At 38.3% G+C, this 13,388-nt stretch overlaps 1 protein-coding gene across 4 annotated transcripts in view; it reads left to right on the top strand.

Annotated features, from left to right (window-relative positions):
* The window catches only part of ARK2N (arkadia (RNF111) N-terminal like PKA signaling regulator 2N), a 93,843-nt gene that overhangs the window by 39,332 nt on the left and 41,123 nt on the right, over positions 1-13,388 (top strand). For all 4 annotated transcript variants that reach the window (XM_058438401.1, XM_058438400.1, XM_032152400.2 and 1 more), the window contains exon 2: positions 3,180-3,964. In XM_058438401.1, the coding sequence (XP_058294384.1) occupies positions 3,250-3,964 (715 nt within the window). In that variant the 5' untranslated portion in view covers positions 3,180-3,249. The remainder of the gene's footprint in view (positions 1-3,179; positions 3,965-13,388) is intronic.

The raw sequence follows: 13,388 nt of genomic DNA, 5'->3' as shown, positions 1-13,388 counted from the left end.
TGGAACATGAAAGATAATCATTAAATTGAATGATGTGCCATATTGTCATTTTTTTTTAACAGGGAAAAACAATCTAGATTTACTTGTGTATCCACACAGCTTATTTCTTGAAGAAACAAGAGTTGTATGGTCATTTTAACAAATTTACTTTTTAGTCTGATGCTGTATTATGTACTTCGAAAATATCCAGTGCTGCCTTCTTTCACGAATTGAGACTTTTGATGCTTGTCCTATATAGCTGACATTAATTCCATCTGAGTATATTTTCTCAGATATTTTAGCTTTAAGAAGAATTTTTTTTTTTTTTTGGAGATGGAGTCTCACTCTGTCGCCCAGGCTGGAGTGCAGTGGCGGGACCTCGGCTCACTGCAAGCTCCACCTCCCGGGTTCAAGTGATTCTCCTGCTTCAGTCTCCTAAGTAGCTGAGATTACAGGTGCCTGCCACCATGCCCGGCTCATTTTTGTATTTTTAATAGAGATGGGGTTCGACCATCTCAGTCAGGCTGGTCTTGAACTCCTGATCTCGTGATCCATCTGCCTCGGCCTCCCAGAGTGCTGGGAATACAAGCGTGAGCCACCGCGCCCAGCCTTAAGAATAATCTTTATTCCAGAATATACAACTTGAATCTCCATAATAGAATTAACTCTCATTTTTATTCAGTTAGAAAATCTTGGTCCCCCCCACTGCTAAATTTGACTGGCTTAAAAAATAGAACTTGGGTTTATTCCTCATACCTGGGGGTATTTTGTATCTGTGAATATTTTATTTCGTGTTTGTATTGACAGCATGCTTTATTTATAACGGTCTCCGTTGGTTTAACTGTTACTCCCTCTGTTGGCTTTCAGAGGTGTTACATTTTTTTGTAATGGTGCCAGAAAAAATATTTATGCTGATTTTCACTTAGCCTCCAACATTAGTATTATAATTGATACAAATACGCTTGTGAAGTAGGCTACACACAAGATTGTTTTATTTATTTTTTATTTATTTTATTATTTTTTTTTGAGATGGAGTCTTGCTCTGTCACCCAGGCTGGAGCGCAGTGGTGCGATCTTGGCTCACTGCAACCTCCGCCTCTCAGGTTCAAGCGGTTCTTTTGCCTCAGCCTCCTGAGTAGCTGGGACTACAGGCACTCGCCACCATGCCTGGCCAATTTTTGTATTTTTGGTAGAAATGGGGTTTCACCATGTTGGCCACACTGGTCTCGAACTTCCGACCTCAGGTGATCCACTCACTTCTGCCTCCCAAAGTGCTGGGATAACAGGTGTGAGCCACCACTCCTGGCCTACGATTGTTTTAAATTAACAAATGTTTCAGTGGCCATGAATGTTCTGGTTTCCATGAATGAGTTAAGGAAACTTAATCAGAATGCCTGTTTTATCAACAGCTGAGAACAGGGCTATGAAAAACAAAACAGGTATATAGAATATTTATGTTTGTATTAAGCAGAAAGTGGGCTTGGCATGTTAGATCTGTTTTAAAGGATTTTTCAAATATTTCCTGGTTTTTGTCTGCTGTAGATTGAACTATCAAGGTAACTTGATGGAGTGAGATGATGGAGATGCCATATTGCACCTAGCCTACTGTATAGAATAACGGTTATGTGTGTCTGTGACCTATGGACATGATAGTTGCTTTCTGTAATGTAACACATATAGGGCAAGGTATTTACTTGCTTTCCATATTTAGCATCCTCTTTAAAAACCACCAGATTTTCAATAGGTTCTTGGAAACCACGACTTTAAATGGAACTTTAAATGGTCTTTGAATGATGTTCTTTAGTTATAAGGTTAATGAGAAAAATTGGTTTTGTTAAATGTCATTTCACTTAAAGTCTCAGTTTCCAAGAACCTGTTGGCAATGTTAAGTAAGGTCTTAACTGTATAGGTCATCAGCTTTTGAGGTTAAATATTATATCCTGTACCTGAATGGTTAATTGGAGTTGTATCACTCACAGTGGTGGTAGAGCGTTAGGTTCTAACTTTAGCATACAAAGTGTAAAATGGGTGTAGAGTATTTTCCCTTAAACCCCTTAATTCATTCACAGAATATACTAGGCTTTCCGGGTTCTGTATTTAGTGACCATTGTGGATAAAACATCTATTTGAACACAGACTCACATTCAGCATGATGAGGTATGTGGGAGCTAGTTAGGATTGAGGAAGCATCAGATTCTGGCCTTTCATCTTAATGCTTCACTAGAGCAACTCCTATTGAGGGGACTGCAGACAAGTTGGATGCATAGTATTTGGTTGCTCATTTGCCAAATGCATGTAGTTGGAGTGTGTTTGTGTTTTTGTTTTTTAAACATAAGTGTAGCCAGGCACAGTGGCTTAATCCTGTAATCCCAGCAGTTTGGGAGGCCACAGTGGGTGGATCACTTGAGCTCAGGAGTTCGAGACCAGCCTGGGCAACATGGTGAAATCCTGTCTCTACAAAAAATACAAAAATTAGCCGGGTGTGGTGCTGTGCCGCCTGTAGTCCCAGCCATTTGGAAGGCTGAGGCAAGAGAATTGCTTGAGCCAGGGCAACGGAGGTTGCAGTGAGCTGAGATTGCACCATTGCACTCCAGCCTGGGTGGCAGAGTGAGACCCTGTCTCAAAAACAAACAAACAAACAAAAACATTTGATGTTTCTCTATTGTAACTCCCCTCCTTTCTTTTTGGATTTGAATGTATTCTCTATTGTAACTCCATTATAATTCTCTATTGTAACTCTATTGTAATTCTCTATTGTAACTCCACCTCCTTTCTTTTTGGATTTGAATGTAAAAGTAGTCATTCCAGGTAATGCATTTCTAGACTAGTTTTAAAGCATTCTTTTTCATTTATATCAAAGTCAGAGTGCATATTAATTATATCAGAGTTTTGAAGATTTCTTTCTAGAACACTTTAAATAAAATTGTAAACTTGAAAATGTTTGTTACATGTTGGCCTTGCAAGTTAGAGGATTAATATTATGGCATTTTTAATAGCTCAGTATGCTTAGATTTTGACGGTATTAAGTCCTTTGAATTTGACTGTTGATCAAACAAGCAGATAATAATAATATATATATATATATATTTTAAAGGCCTGTGTAATGGTAAGTTTTGCCCCACCCACTTAGAAAGGTAGGCATGTTGTGTTGATTAAATAATCTGGCATTCTGTTTATTGACTTTGTGTGTTTTTGTACAGGTTGCTTTCCTGTTGCATCTTTGATATCATTTCCTAGACTCTACTCCATGATTTAACTTGAAATTCTGAAATGAAGATGGAGGAGGCAGTGGGAAAAGTCGAAGAACTCATTGAGTCCGAAGCCCCACCAAAAGCATCTGAACAAGAGACAGCCAAGGAGGAAGATGGATCTGTAGAACTGGAATCTCAAGTTCAGAAAGATGGTGTAGCGGATTCTACAGTTATTTCTTCAATGCCCTGCTTGTTGATGGAACTGAGAAGGGACTCTTCCGAGTCTCAGTTAGCATCCACAGAGAGTGACAAGCCTACAACTGGCCGAGTTTATGAGAGTGACTCCTCTAATCACTGCATGCTTTCTCCTTCCTCTAGTGGTCACCTGGCTGATTCAGATACGTTGTCTTCCGCAGAAGAGAATGAACCCTCTCAGGCAGAAACGGCAGTAGAAGGAGACCCTTCAGGAGTGTCTGGTGCCACAGTTGGGCGCAAGTCTAGGCGGTCCCGATCTGAAAGTGAAACATCCACTATGGCTGCCAAGAAAAACCGGCAATCCAGTGATAAACAGAATGGCCGAGTCGCCAAGGTTAAAGGTCATCGGAGCCAAAAGCACAAGGAGAGGATCAGGCTACTGAGGCAGAAACGGGAGGCTGCTGCAAGGAAGAAATATAACCTGCTGCAGGACAGTAGTACCAGTGATAGTGACCTGACTTGTGACTCAAGTACGAGCTCATCAGATGATGATGAAGAGGTTTCAGGGAGCAGCAAGACAATCACTGCAGAGATACCAGGTAGAGGATGTTTTTTAAACTGACTGTAAAGTACCTGATGGCATTTCTCAGCTGTCAGGCTCAGTTAGATGAGTGACACTTGAAAAAATCCAGGAGACCTGCAGCTCTGTGTAAATTTGAAGACTGCAGTCTATTAACAAGACATGGCCAATTTATAAAACCTGTTCTGAGGTTTCCAGTGCACTTTAGCACATCAGGAAAAAAAAAATTAAATGGTTAATGATAGGGACAAGATTATTTTTAAGTAATGGAATTTCTCACAACTCTAACACATTACCTGAACTCCCAATCATTGCCTTTTTGGCACTGCTTAGATTTAATACTCACTGTTCAGCATCATTACTGAGTACATTCTCCTCAGGAATAGGCACCTTGCTTTATTATATAGCCACTGCACTCGAGCTTATAGTGTCTGAAATAACACATTCCATCTTTTGTTAAAGTTTTCTAATAATTTTTCCTCCAAAAACAGTAGTTTTATGTGTTTTCCCCCATATTCAATGCATGAGAAGCTAGTTATCCTTGTTATCCCCACGTTGAAAAGAATGTCTTTCTGAAAAATTTCCCATTAGTTCTCCAGGTTTTAAAAAAGTTTGTTAGAAATCTGCTTGTTCTAGCTCTCATTGGTATAAGGGTCTGTAATTTATTACATATTTGGTAAATCTGCTTTCCCCGTTATTATTGCATCTGGCACTGTGTACTATAATACAAAGGCGGTCTTGAGATTTCATAGTGGAAGAAAGATGTATCTGAATGGTTCTTAAGTAGTGAATTCTTATTATCCAAGAGATTCTTGCAATATGATTAGAAACATTTTGTAAACTGTATGGCATTGAATAGGTCATGGCAGTATTGTTTATTGCCACATTGAAGAGGGGCAAGTTCGGGTTTTCTAAAATTTTATGGGTGACTATGTTTTTTTTCTCTCGTTTTCTGAAAGCTTTCTGTTTCTACATGTGAAGACAGCATATTGCTGATATACAAAGAATATTTCAAGAGAAATCATATTGGTTAATGAAATCTATAGCTTCCCAAACTTATATAAATTCAGTAACAAGAATGATTGGTTTTAAAGCACTTTATAGGTGTTCAAGTTCTGATAATAAGTCTCGTTCATATAATACAAATATGAGTCTCAAACGATCTTTAGAAATGCTTTTTACTGTTTTAATATCTCTGTTGGATTCCTGTGCTATTGTTCCTTGTAATAAAACTACCGGGAGGGGGATTTCAATGAAGCTCATCAGTTAAATGCATGAGAGAAACAGACTTTGGGGTTGTTCTAAGGCAGGTTTTAGGTATATATTTTAGTTTTACATGTAGTAATATTTTTAAGAAAACCTTATTAATACCTGTAAAATTATGTATTCCTATATCCTGTTCTAACCTCTTAATCAAGACCTTGATGGAACTCTTAATACAATACTTAATTCCACTTACTAAACAGGATTTTATGTAACTACCCCAATACTTTGCCTTTCTATGGAAAGGAAGAAGGTGGGTAAACAAAATTCTCTTTAAAGTCAGAACCCTATTGAAAGGTGGCTTGAAAAATGTCTTCATAGGCACTTTCCCTGTTTTGCTTAAATAGGTTAGACGTGCTTTGTTCATATTTTCCTAATCTTTCTAATTGAGTATCTTGACTACTGCTTAAAACTTAAAACACCAGTGGTCTGTTTCTTGTCTCTTCTGAATTGTGTACTAACTGAACACCAAAGTAAATTAATTTGAATCTATTTGGTTTCTATTGTTCACACCATTTAGTCAGTTTGTGGCTTTTGAAAATACACATAGTTTTCTAAGGTAATCCTGGAGAATCAAATGGTAGATTGAGGTACAGGGTCACTGTATGTGACTGCCTTTGTGTGTGCTGGCAGTTTTGGGAGGTGCCATTCCCATAAGGCAGGTATGAATGACCTTTACTGGAATTATGCAAAGCAGCAAAAATGGAACAACCTAGAGTTCAGATATTAGGAATTTCATTTCAATTGTCCATATTATTGTCTCTTGAAAAATTGTGACATTGTGAATTTTTAATGTAACAGTGATGTATCTTTCAGTTTCCTGAGTCACCTTATGACTTTGGGGAAGAGAGGAGGCACACTCAACGTTATAGTAAGAGCAGTTGTCGAAAAATTGCATAAATTGTAAAGGTAGGATAAATGATGAACTGACTTGAGTTCAACAACATGGACATTCAGGTGAACTTAAGCTGGATGGGCCTAACAGAATCTCTTGGATGTCAGAATGTTAATTCAGCTGTTTACACAGAATGGAAACCAAGTGGAAAAGTAAAAACCGATTATTGCCATACTCTTTCATTAAGGTACAACCAATTTAGTAATTCAGAAAATGCTCTTTATAAGCTTTTGTTTGGGCTCAGCTTAAAAGTTGAAGGCGTTATCCTAAATAATTCCTGTTAGGATATCGTAATACCTTAATCCTAAATGTTATCTTATGCCAAATAATTGTAACTGTTAATGCATTTTCTTTTAGAGTGTGCAAATAATTAATAATGCAGACCAGCATAGTGCATGATCATACTTTAATTGAGTTTGATGTCTGGGCAACAGCTGTTTATGACGATTTTTTAAAGTTAGCAGTTAACTGACAGGCAGCTTAGTATCGGCACTAGATCATCTCTCCTTGAAGTTTTTGGAAATATATTGATGTTTTAAGAATCCGTTTGGAGGTATCATATCAAAATAATGCTGGCAGTACTTTCATTTGGCAGACTTAGAGATGAGTAAAGAGCATTTTATAGTAAAGTTATAATATTTTATAGTGAATTCATGTAAAAGTACTATGTGATGGTTATCTTGAGTATCAAGGCTTTTATTGAGTGATTTCTTTTTTTTTTTTTTTTTGAGACCGAGTCTTGCTCTGTCACCAGGCTGGAGTGCAGTGGCGCGATCTCTGCTCACTGCAACCTCTGCCTCCCGGGTTCAATCGATTCTCCTGCCTCAGCCTCCCAAGTAGCTGGGACTACAGGCATGCGCCACCATGCCCAGCTAATTTTTTTGTATTTTTAGTAGAGACAGGGTTTCACCATGTTGGCCAGAATGGTCTTGATCTCCTGACCTCATGATCCGCTTGCCTTGGCCTCCCAAAGTTCTGTGATTACAGGCGTGAGCCACCACGCCCGGCCATTATCAAGTGGTTTCTTTATGCATTATCTTTTTGTGCTTTGATCATTCTCTGCAGTTTTATGATTAGCGCATTACTTTTCATGGGGTTCCAGTTTCTCTGTAAAAGCAGTTTTGAGACTAGCTCTATAAAATCTGTAGTTGGAGGGATTTTTATTTTAATGTAAATAATGGACATTAGCCTTCATTCAGTTTGAAAAAGTTAATTTTCTGAACATGCTAACATACGTGCATTGGTGTACATGGTCAGTGGGGAGAAGTTTTTCCAGTAACTGTTTTTCATAAATATTTAGCAGAGTGGACCTCCATACAGGGTAGCTTTATCTTGTCTTGTCTTTAATGACCTGCTTTGTGGTTAAATGCCTATTCACACTGAAGTTCCAAAAATAATACCCCTCATGGTAGGTAAGAGTCAGCTGTCTTGGTTTGTTTGCATTTGAAAATCTGATTTCTTTTGGAGAATGTCATTGAGGCTACTGAGGACAGCTGTTTAAGTTTACTTGAATTCTCAATCCATGCAGCCAGGCTAGACCAGCTCAGCCCCACTTCAAGACAGAATCTCAGCACCCATTACTCACCATACATATTTATGCAGTGAGCTGCATCATGACAAGCTATCATCTTACCTCATAGTTTTTTCTCTGGTAGAGATAATTAACTTCTTATGCTTGATCAGTTAACTCTTGCTTAGAAATTTAAAAAATATTTTTAAGTGACAAATTCTTTGTAGAAAGTTTTAAAAATAGAAATATGTGAAGTAGAAAGTTAAAATCACCCACAATTCTGCTTTTGTTAACATTTGAATATGTTGTCTTCCATGATATATAACAAAATTTGGGTATTGCATATATCGTCCTTTCCCTCTTAATATTGCATTTTGAGCATTTAACCAGAACACTAAATATTCTCCCTAGAACATATGGATTTTGAATAATTTAGCTAATTATAAAAATAACTTCCCTAATGGTCCTTTGGGCTCTTTTAAGTTTTTGCTGTTATGAGTTAAGGGTATGACCACTTAAGGCTCTTGACCACATACTGCCATACTGCTTTTAAAAAATAATTAAGCTGAATGCGATGGCTCACGCCTGTAATCCCAGCACTCTGGGAGGCCAAGTCAGGTGGTTCACTTGAGGCCAGGAGTTCAAGACCAGCCTGGTGAACATGGTGAAACCCCATCGCTACTAGAAATACAAAAGTTAGCCGGGCGTAGCAGCACGTGCCTGTAGTCCCAGCTGCTCCGGAGGCTGGCGTGGGAGGATTGCTTGAGCCCGGGAAGCAGAGGCTGTAGTGAGCCATGACTGAGCCTCTGCACTCCAGCCTGGGTGACAGAGCGAGACTCTGTCTCAAAAAAATCCAAACAAAAACAAAAATAAGTTTATTTCACCCAGGAGCTTCAGTGTTCATGCATTGTATTCTTGCTATTGAATATTAATTTTTTTTAAAAGCTTGCTGATTTGATGGAAGAATGATATCTTGCCGGTGTGGTGTCTCACGCCTGTAATCCCAGCACTTTGGGAGGCTGAGGCAGATGGATTACCTGAGGTCAGGAGTTCGAGACCAGCCTGGCCAACATGGTGAAACCCCCATCTCTACTAAAAATACAAAAAAAAAAAAAAAAAAAAAATTAGCCGGGCGTGGTGGCGCTCATCTGTAGTCTCAGCTACTCGGGAGGCTGAGGCAGGAGAATCGCTTGAACCTGGGAGGTGGATGTTGCAGTGAGCCGAGGTCACGCCACTGCACTCCAGCCTGGGTGACAGCAAGACTCCATTAAAAAAATAAAAAAAAAAAAGGTATTTTGATGTTAATTTGCATTTCTTTGATCACTAGTGAAGTTGAAAAACATTTAGCTATTTGTATTCATTTAGTAAAGTCTGTTCATATTCTTTGCACATTTTTCTTCTGACGTGTTTTTTCTTACTAATTTTTGAGGCTTTTTAACCTTTTGCGGGTTTAATTGCTTGGCAAATTTTAAATATAAGGCACTGAGGAGGATTCATGGTTGAAGATCCCAAACCCACATAGTGAATCCATGAAGCGCAGTAATTGACCTTTTTCCTAGATTGAATATCAAATGATTTCAGTGGCTGAAAGCCTCATGTCCCTATTTTAAGCCTTTTGTAATCTGGTTGTAGTTTGGTAGCTATTTAAGAGGCTCACAAAATACATTGATAACAAAACACTGACACAGAATAATCAGGTAAAAACTGTTTTCAGATTGGTAAATGCAAATCAGGTGGGTAAAATACATATGGTTTTCAATCTGGCTATGTATTAGAATCAGCTGGGTGGCATTTAAACCGTCTGATGCCCAGACCCCACTTTAGCCCCATTCAATCATAATCTTTGGGGTCTGACCCCAGGCATCAGCTTTAAAACCGATGACTTTTATATGATCGGCCTTAGGTGATGACACTGAGTAGCCAGGGCTCAGAACCGCTCAGTTAAGCAGTGATATGTTAAGTTTCCTGTATCTGATCACTGTGAAACTGGTAGTCTGGTTCAATTAAGTTCTCTTACTGCTAATGGATATCAGATTCTAAACGGTGGAGCCTGGTTTTTTTGAAATTACATTAGTTATAAATCACAGCACAGTTCTATATTAATTAACAAGCATTAAGTGCCCTCTTACTTCATTTAAGCGATTATTTGAAAAGCATGCAATGTCTAAATGTGGTTTTCTATATGCTACAAGGTCTGGATGATGTTAATTAAAAAGCTTTGAAGTCTTACCGGTGGGTATCCTTTGGCAATTTCTCATGTTAAAGCACCAAGATACTGTTTTTGGCCTGCTTTTCTTATTTCCTGAAGTGAGTGCCTATATTAACTTTGTAAAAGGAAAAGCAAAAGTCTTTTTCTCAAAATAGGATATATCTTAGTGTTAATAAAAGAGCATGTGTGTGTTCAAGGTGAGAACGTGGTCCCTTTTTTTTGTCATTGTTTTTTAATAGATTTTGCTTTTAGAGCAGTTTTATGTTCATAGCAAAATCGAGCAGAGGAGACAGAGAGTTCCCATGTACCCTCTTCTCCCACATAGCCACGGCTTCCCCTACTATCAACATCCTGCACTAGAATGGACATTTGTTACAATGATGAACCTACACTGACACATCATTATCACCCAAAGTCTGTAGTTTACTGTTAGGGTTCACTCTTGGTGTTGTAAGTTCTGTGGGCTTTGATAAATGCATAAGTGGTCCCTGTTTTTAAGGCCTCAAAATGTCTTGCTTATCAGTGATTATTGCTTGTAGGAATCTTTACGAGGCTACAACTTATCTCACTGCCCCCAGCATAAATGTTCTTATACCGTTTTCAGCTTTTAAATACCCGTTTTTAGTATTCATTGAGAAATAAGTAATGCCAGAATCTAAAGCAGATCAAAGGAGCCATCCAATTTCCTGTCCTATGCTTAAGTTTGCCCAGCACTTATAATGGGGCTTAAAGGAAGTTAAGCTTTAGATTTCATTTAGTCTTTTTTTCCATAAGCTAAACATACTAACCTTTGGGGAAAGGTATGTCCTTCTTGAGGGAGTTTTCATATAAACAAAACTTTTTTAAAAAGTGAAGACAGCGTAGGGGATGGAGTAATCAGAGGAAAAGGAATAATATGAAATTAGACAGAGGTTGGTGACTGACTTCATGAGGTTTTTGTTTGCTGGTTAGAACTGGGCTAAATGTTTGTCTCACAGCCTTTTAGGCATTGAAAATAGGTGGCCTGACTGATTTAAACATTCTTTTTTATCTGGGAGAAACACAGTTATATTTGATAGTGAGACATGGGAAACTTCTCTTTACATCTTCATAAAAGGCCACTATGTGATAAAGCAGACCATGTTTTCACAAATTAGTTTAACAAATGCTCAATAGAGCATTCCATAAGAGCATTATTTATAAGACTCTTGATGTAGGTTGATGGTATAAGGCCAAGATTGGTTGATTCCATCAATCATTCTTTTATTCACCAAGTATCTGAGCACCTAGTCCATGGCTTTGGGGATACAACAGTGAAAGAAGTCTCTGTTGTCATGGAACTTAATCTTTCATGAGGAGACAATAAATGAATTCATCGTATGCTATCAGGTAGGGATATATGATGTGAATAATAATAAAGCAGGATATAAGAGATAAAGATTGATTAGGAATGGCGTAGAAAAGCTATTTTAGTTAGTGTAGTCAAGAATGATCTGAGGAAGTAACATTTTTATTAGGTCCCTTAGAATGAAGAGTTCAATATAGTTAGTTTTAGTAGAGACCCAAACTGTAGGAGACCCAAACCAAAGATGATCTAGCCTAGTTCAAGGATGAAATTATATATGTATGGAACCATATCGTAAACTGGACCACTATGCTACTGGGTATTAATAGTTGTACACATGTTCAGGTGTTTGGAAAGTGCTGGATTATGTGTTAACAGATGCCTTTTGTTTTAAACCACAGGGCACTTCAGCCATTAATGAGTGTGCTCTCCAGAGGAGAAGGATGTGATTTGTAGTATACCCCAAACTTAACTACATTTTTTTTGTGTGTGTGTGTGGCATGCATTTTTAACACTTTACACAGACCAGAGTTTGTAAAAGCTGACCTAGAGGTATTCTGTATCATCTCCTTCATGTGGTTTTCCATAAGAATTAAAAAAAAAAATTAAAACCGATCTTTTGTGTGGTAAGAATCATCACCTGAGAGTGATTGTATAATGATTGAGTATGGGCCAGCTGACAAAACAACTTTTTAGAATTTTAAAGTGAAAGGAGTTAAAACACTCAAGAATGTAGTGGTTCTCAACTAAGGACGTACATTAAAATCACCTGGGGGCTTAAACCGAAACAAATCTTAGAAGCCTTGGAGCCACCCTAGGTTTTGGTATTTGTTAAGCCACTCCAGTTCTTATTGTTCAGCAAAGGTTGGAAACTACTATTGAAGATTCAGTCAGTTGTATTCAGTCTGTGTAGTAACAGAATACATGCTGCCAGGTAGATATATTAAAGCTATGAAAAATGATAATGTTAGTCATTTTATTTTTTTGGAATTAGTGACTTTGATTAATGAATTTAATCACTGCCTATGAATGCTGGATCTATCAGGCTCTTCTTAGCAATGCTTATGTAATTTTCCTGAGTAAGTGTGTCTTAATAAAAATACAATTTCTGAAGCAATAATGTTTTATGAAATGGCCTCAGTGTCTTTAAAGGTGCCTTCAGTCATGCTGGGGGATCTGAAGGAGCACCCAGGGAAGTTACAGGATTACTTGACAGGGGTACTGTGTGATAGGAACTGTACAGGCAGTGTCCTAGAAGAGGCCACGAGCTGTTTTTCCAAGATGCGGAGGCAGACAGAGAAGTTCCACATGTGGATGGAAAAGGTAACTCACCTTGACACTTGACGAAGAGAACAAGCAGCTACTGGAACCCAGGGGACCTAAGATGCAACTAGTTGGCCAAAGAATTTTCCCTATCACCCTATCAAGTGCTTACATGGCAGATGCCTGATTTCCAAGTACAGCCCTTTGGTTCTTACGTGACTTGTCCAAATATTGACAGTATGTCAGAGTTCCCAAAGATGTATAATTGCAATTTTCTAGTTAACGTTGCTGGAAATGGGAATATTACAGAACAACCTTTGAATCTATCACAAAATTAATTGTATTGACAATCTGCATTTGGATTGTGTAAGAAATAATATGCTTTTGCCCATTGTAAGTTTCTTTTGATGATGTTGCTGTTTTCTTTTGAGACAGAGTCTCGCTTTGTCGCGCAGGCTGGAGTGCAATGGCGCGATCTCGGCCCACTGCAAACTCCGCCTCCTGGGTTCAAGCGATTGTCCTGTCTCAGCCTCCTGAGTATCTGGGATTACAGGAGCCCACCACCACGCCTGGCTAATTTTCTTTGTATTTTTAGTAGAGACAGGGTTTCACTATGTTGGCCAAGCTGGTCTCCAACTCCTGACCTCGTGCTCCGCCCACCTTAGCCTCCCAAAGTGCTGGGATTATAGGCGTGAGCCACCGAGCCCAGCCCTGATGATGTTTTAAAAGCTGCATTAGTAGACAATTTCTTTTTTAAAAATTAGGTATTCACAACAGAAGGCCCCAGAATTTGGTAAATTTTAACTTGAGTTTTGTTATGTATGGTAGGAACATAGAACCATATTTATACAATAGTGGGAGCCATCCTCTTCCTTACTTTTTATCAAAAATATAAATAAAACAAAAAAGCTGGAAATTTTAGTGAACCCAAATAGGTAGATGGTTAATTCCTTGAGAATCTCTTAGCACTTATGTTGAC

This window comes from Hylobates moloch, unplaced genomic scaffold (genome assembly GCF_009828535.3).
Source record: "Hylobates moloch isolate HMO894 unplaced genomic scaffold, HMol_V3 SCAFFOLD_5, whole genome shotgun sequence".
Taxonomy (NCBI): Eukaryota; Metazoa; Chordata; class Mammalia; order Primates; family Hylobatidae; genus Hylobates; species Hylobates moloch.
Note: the sequence above shows the minus strand (reverse complement) of the source record. Positions and strands in the feature narration are given on the sequence as shown.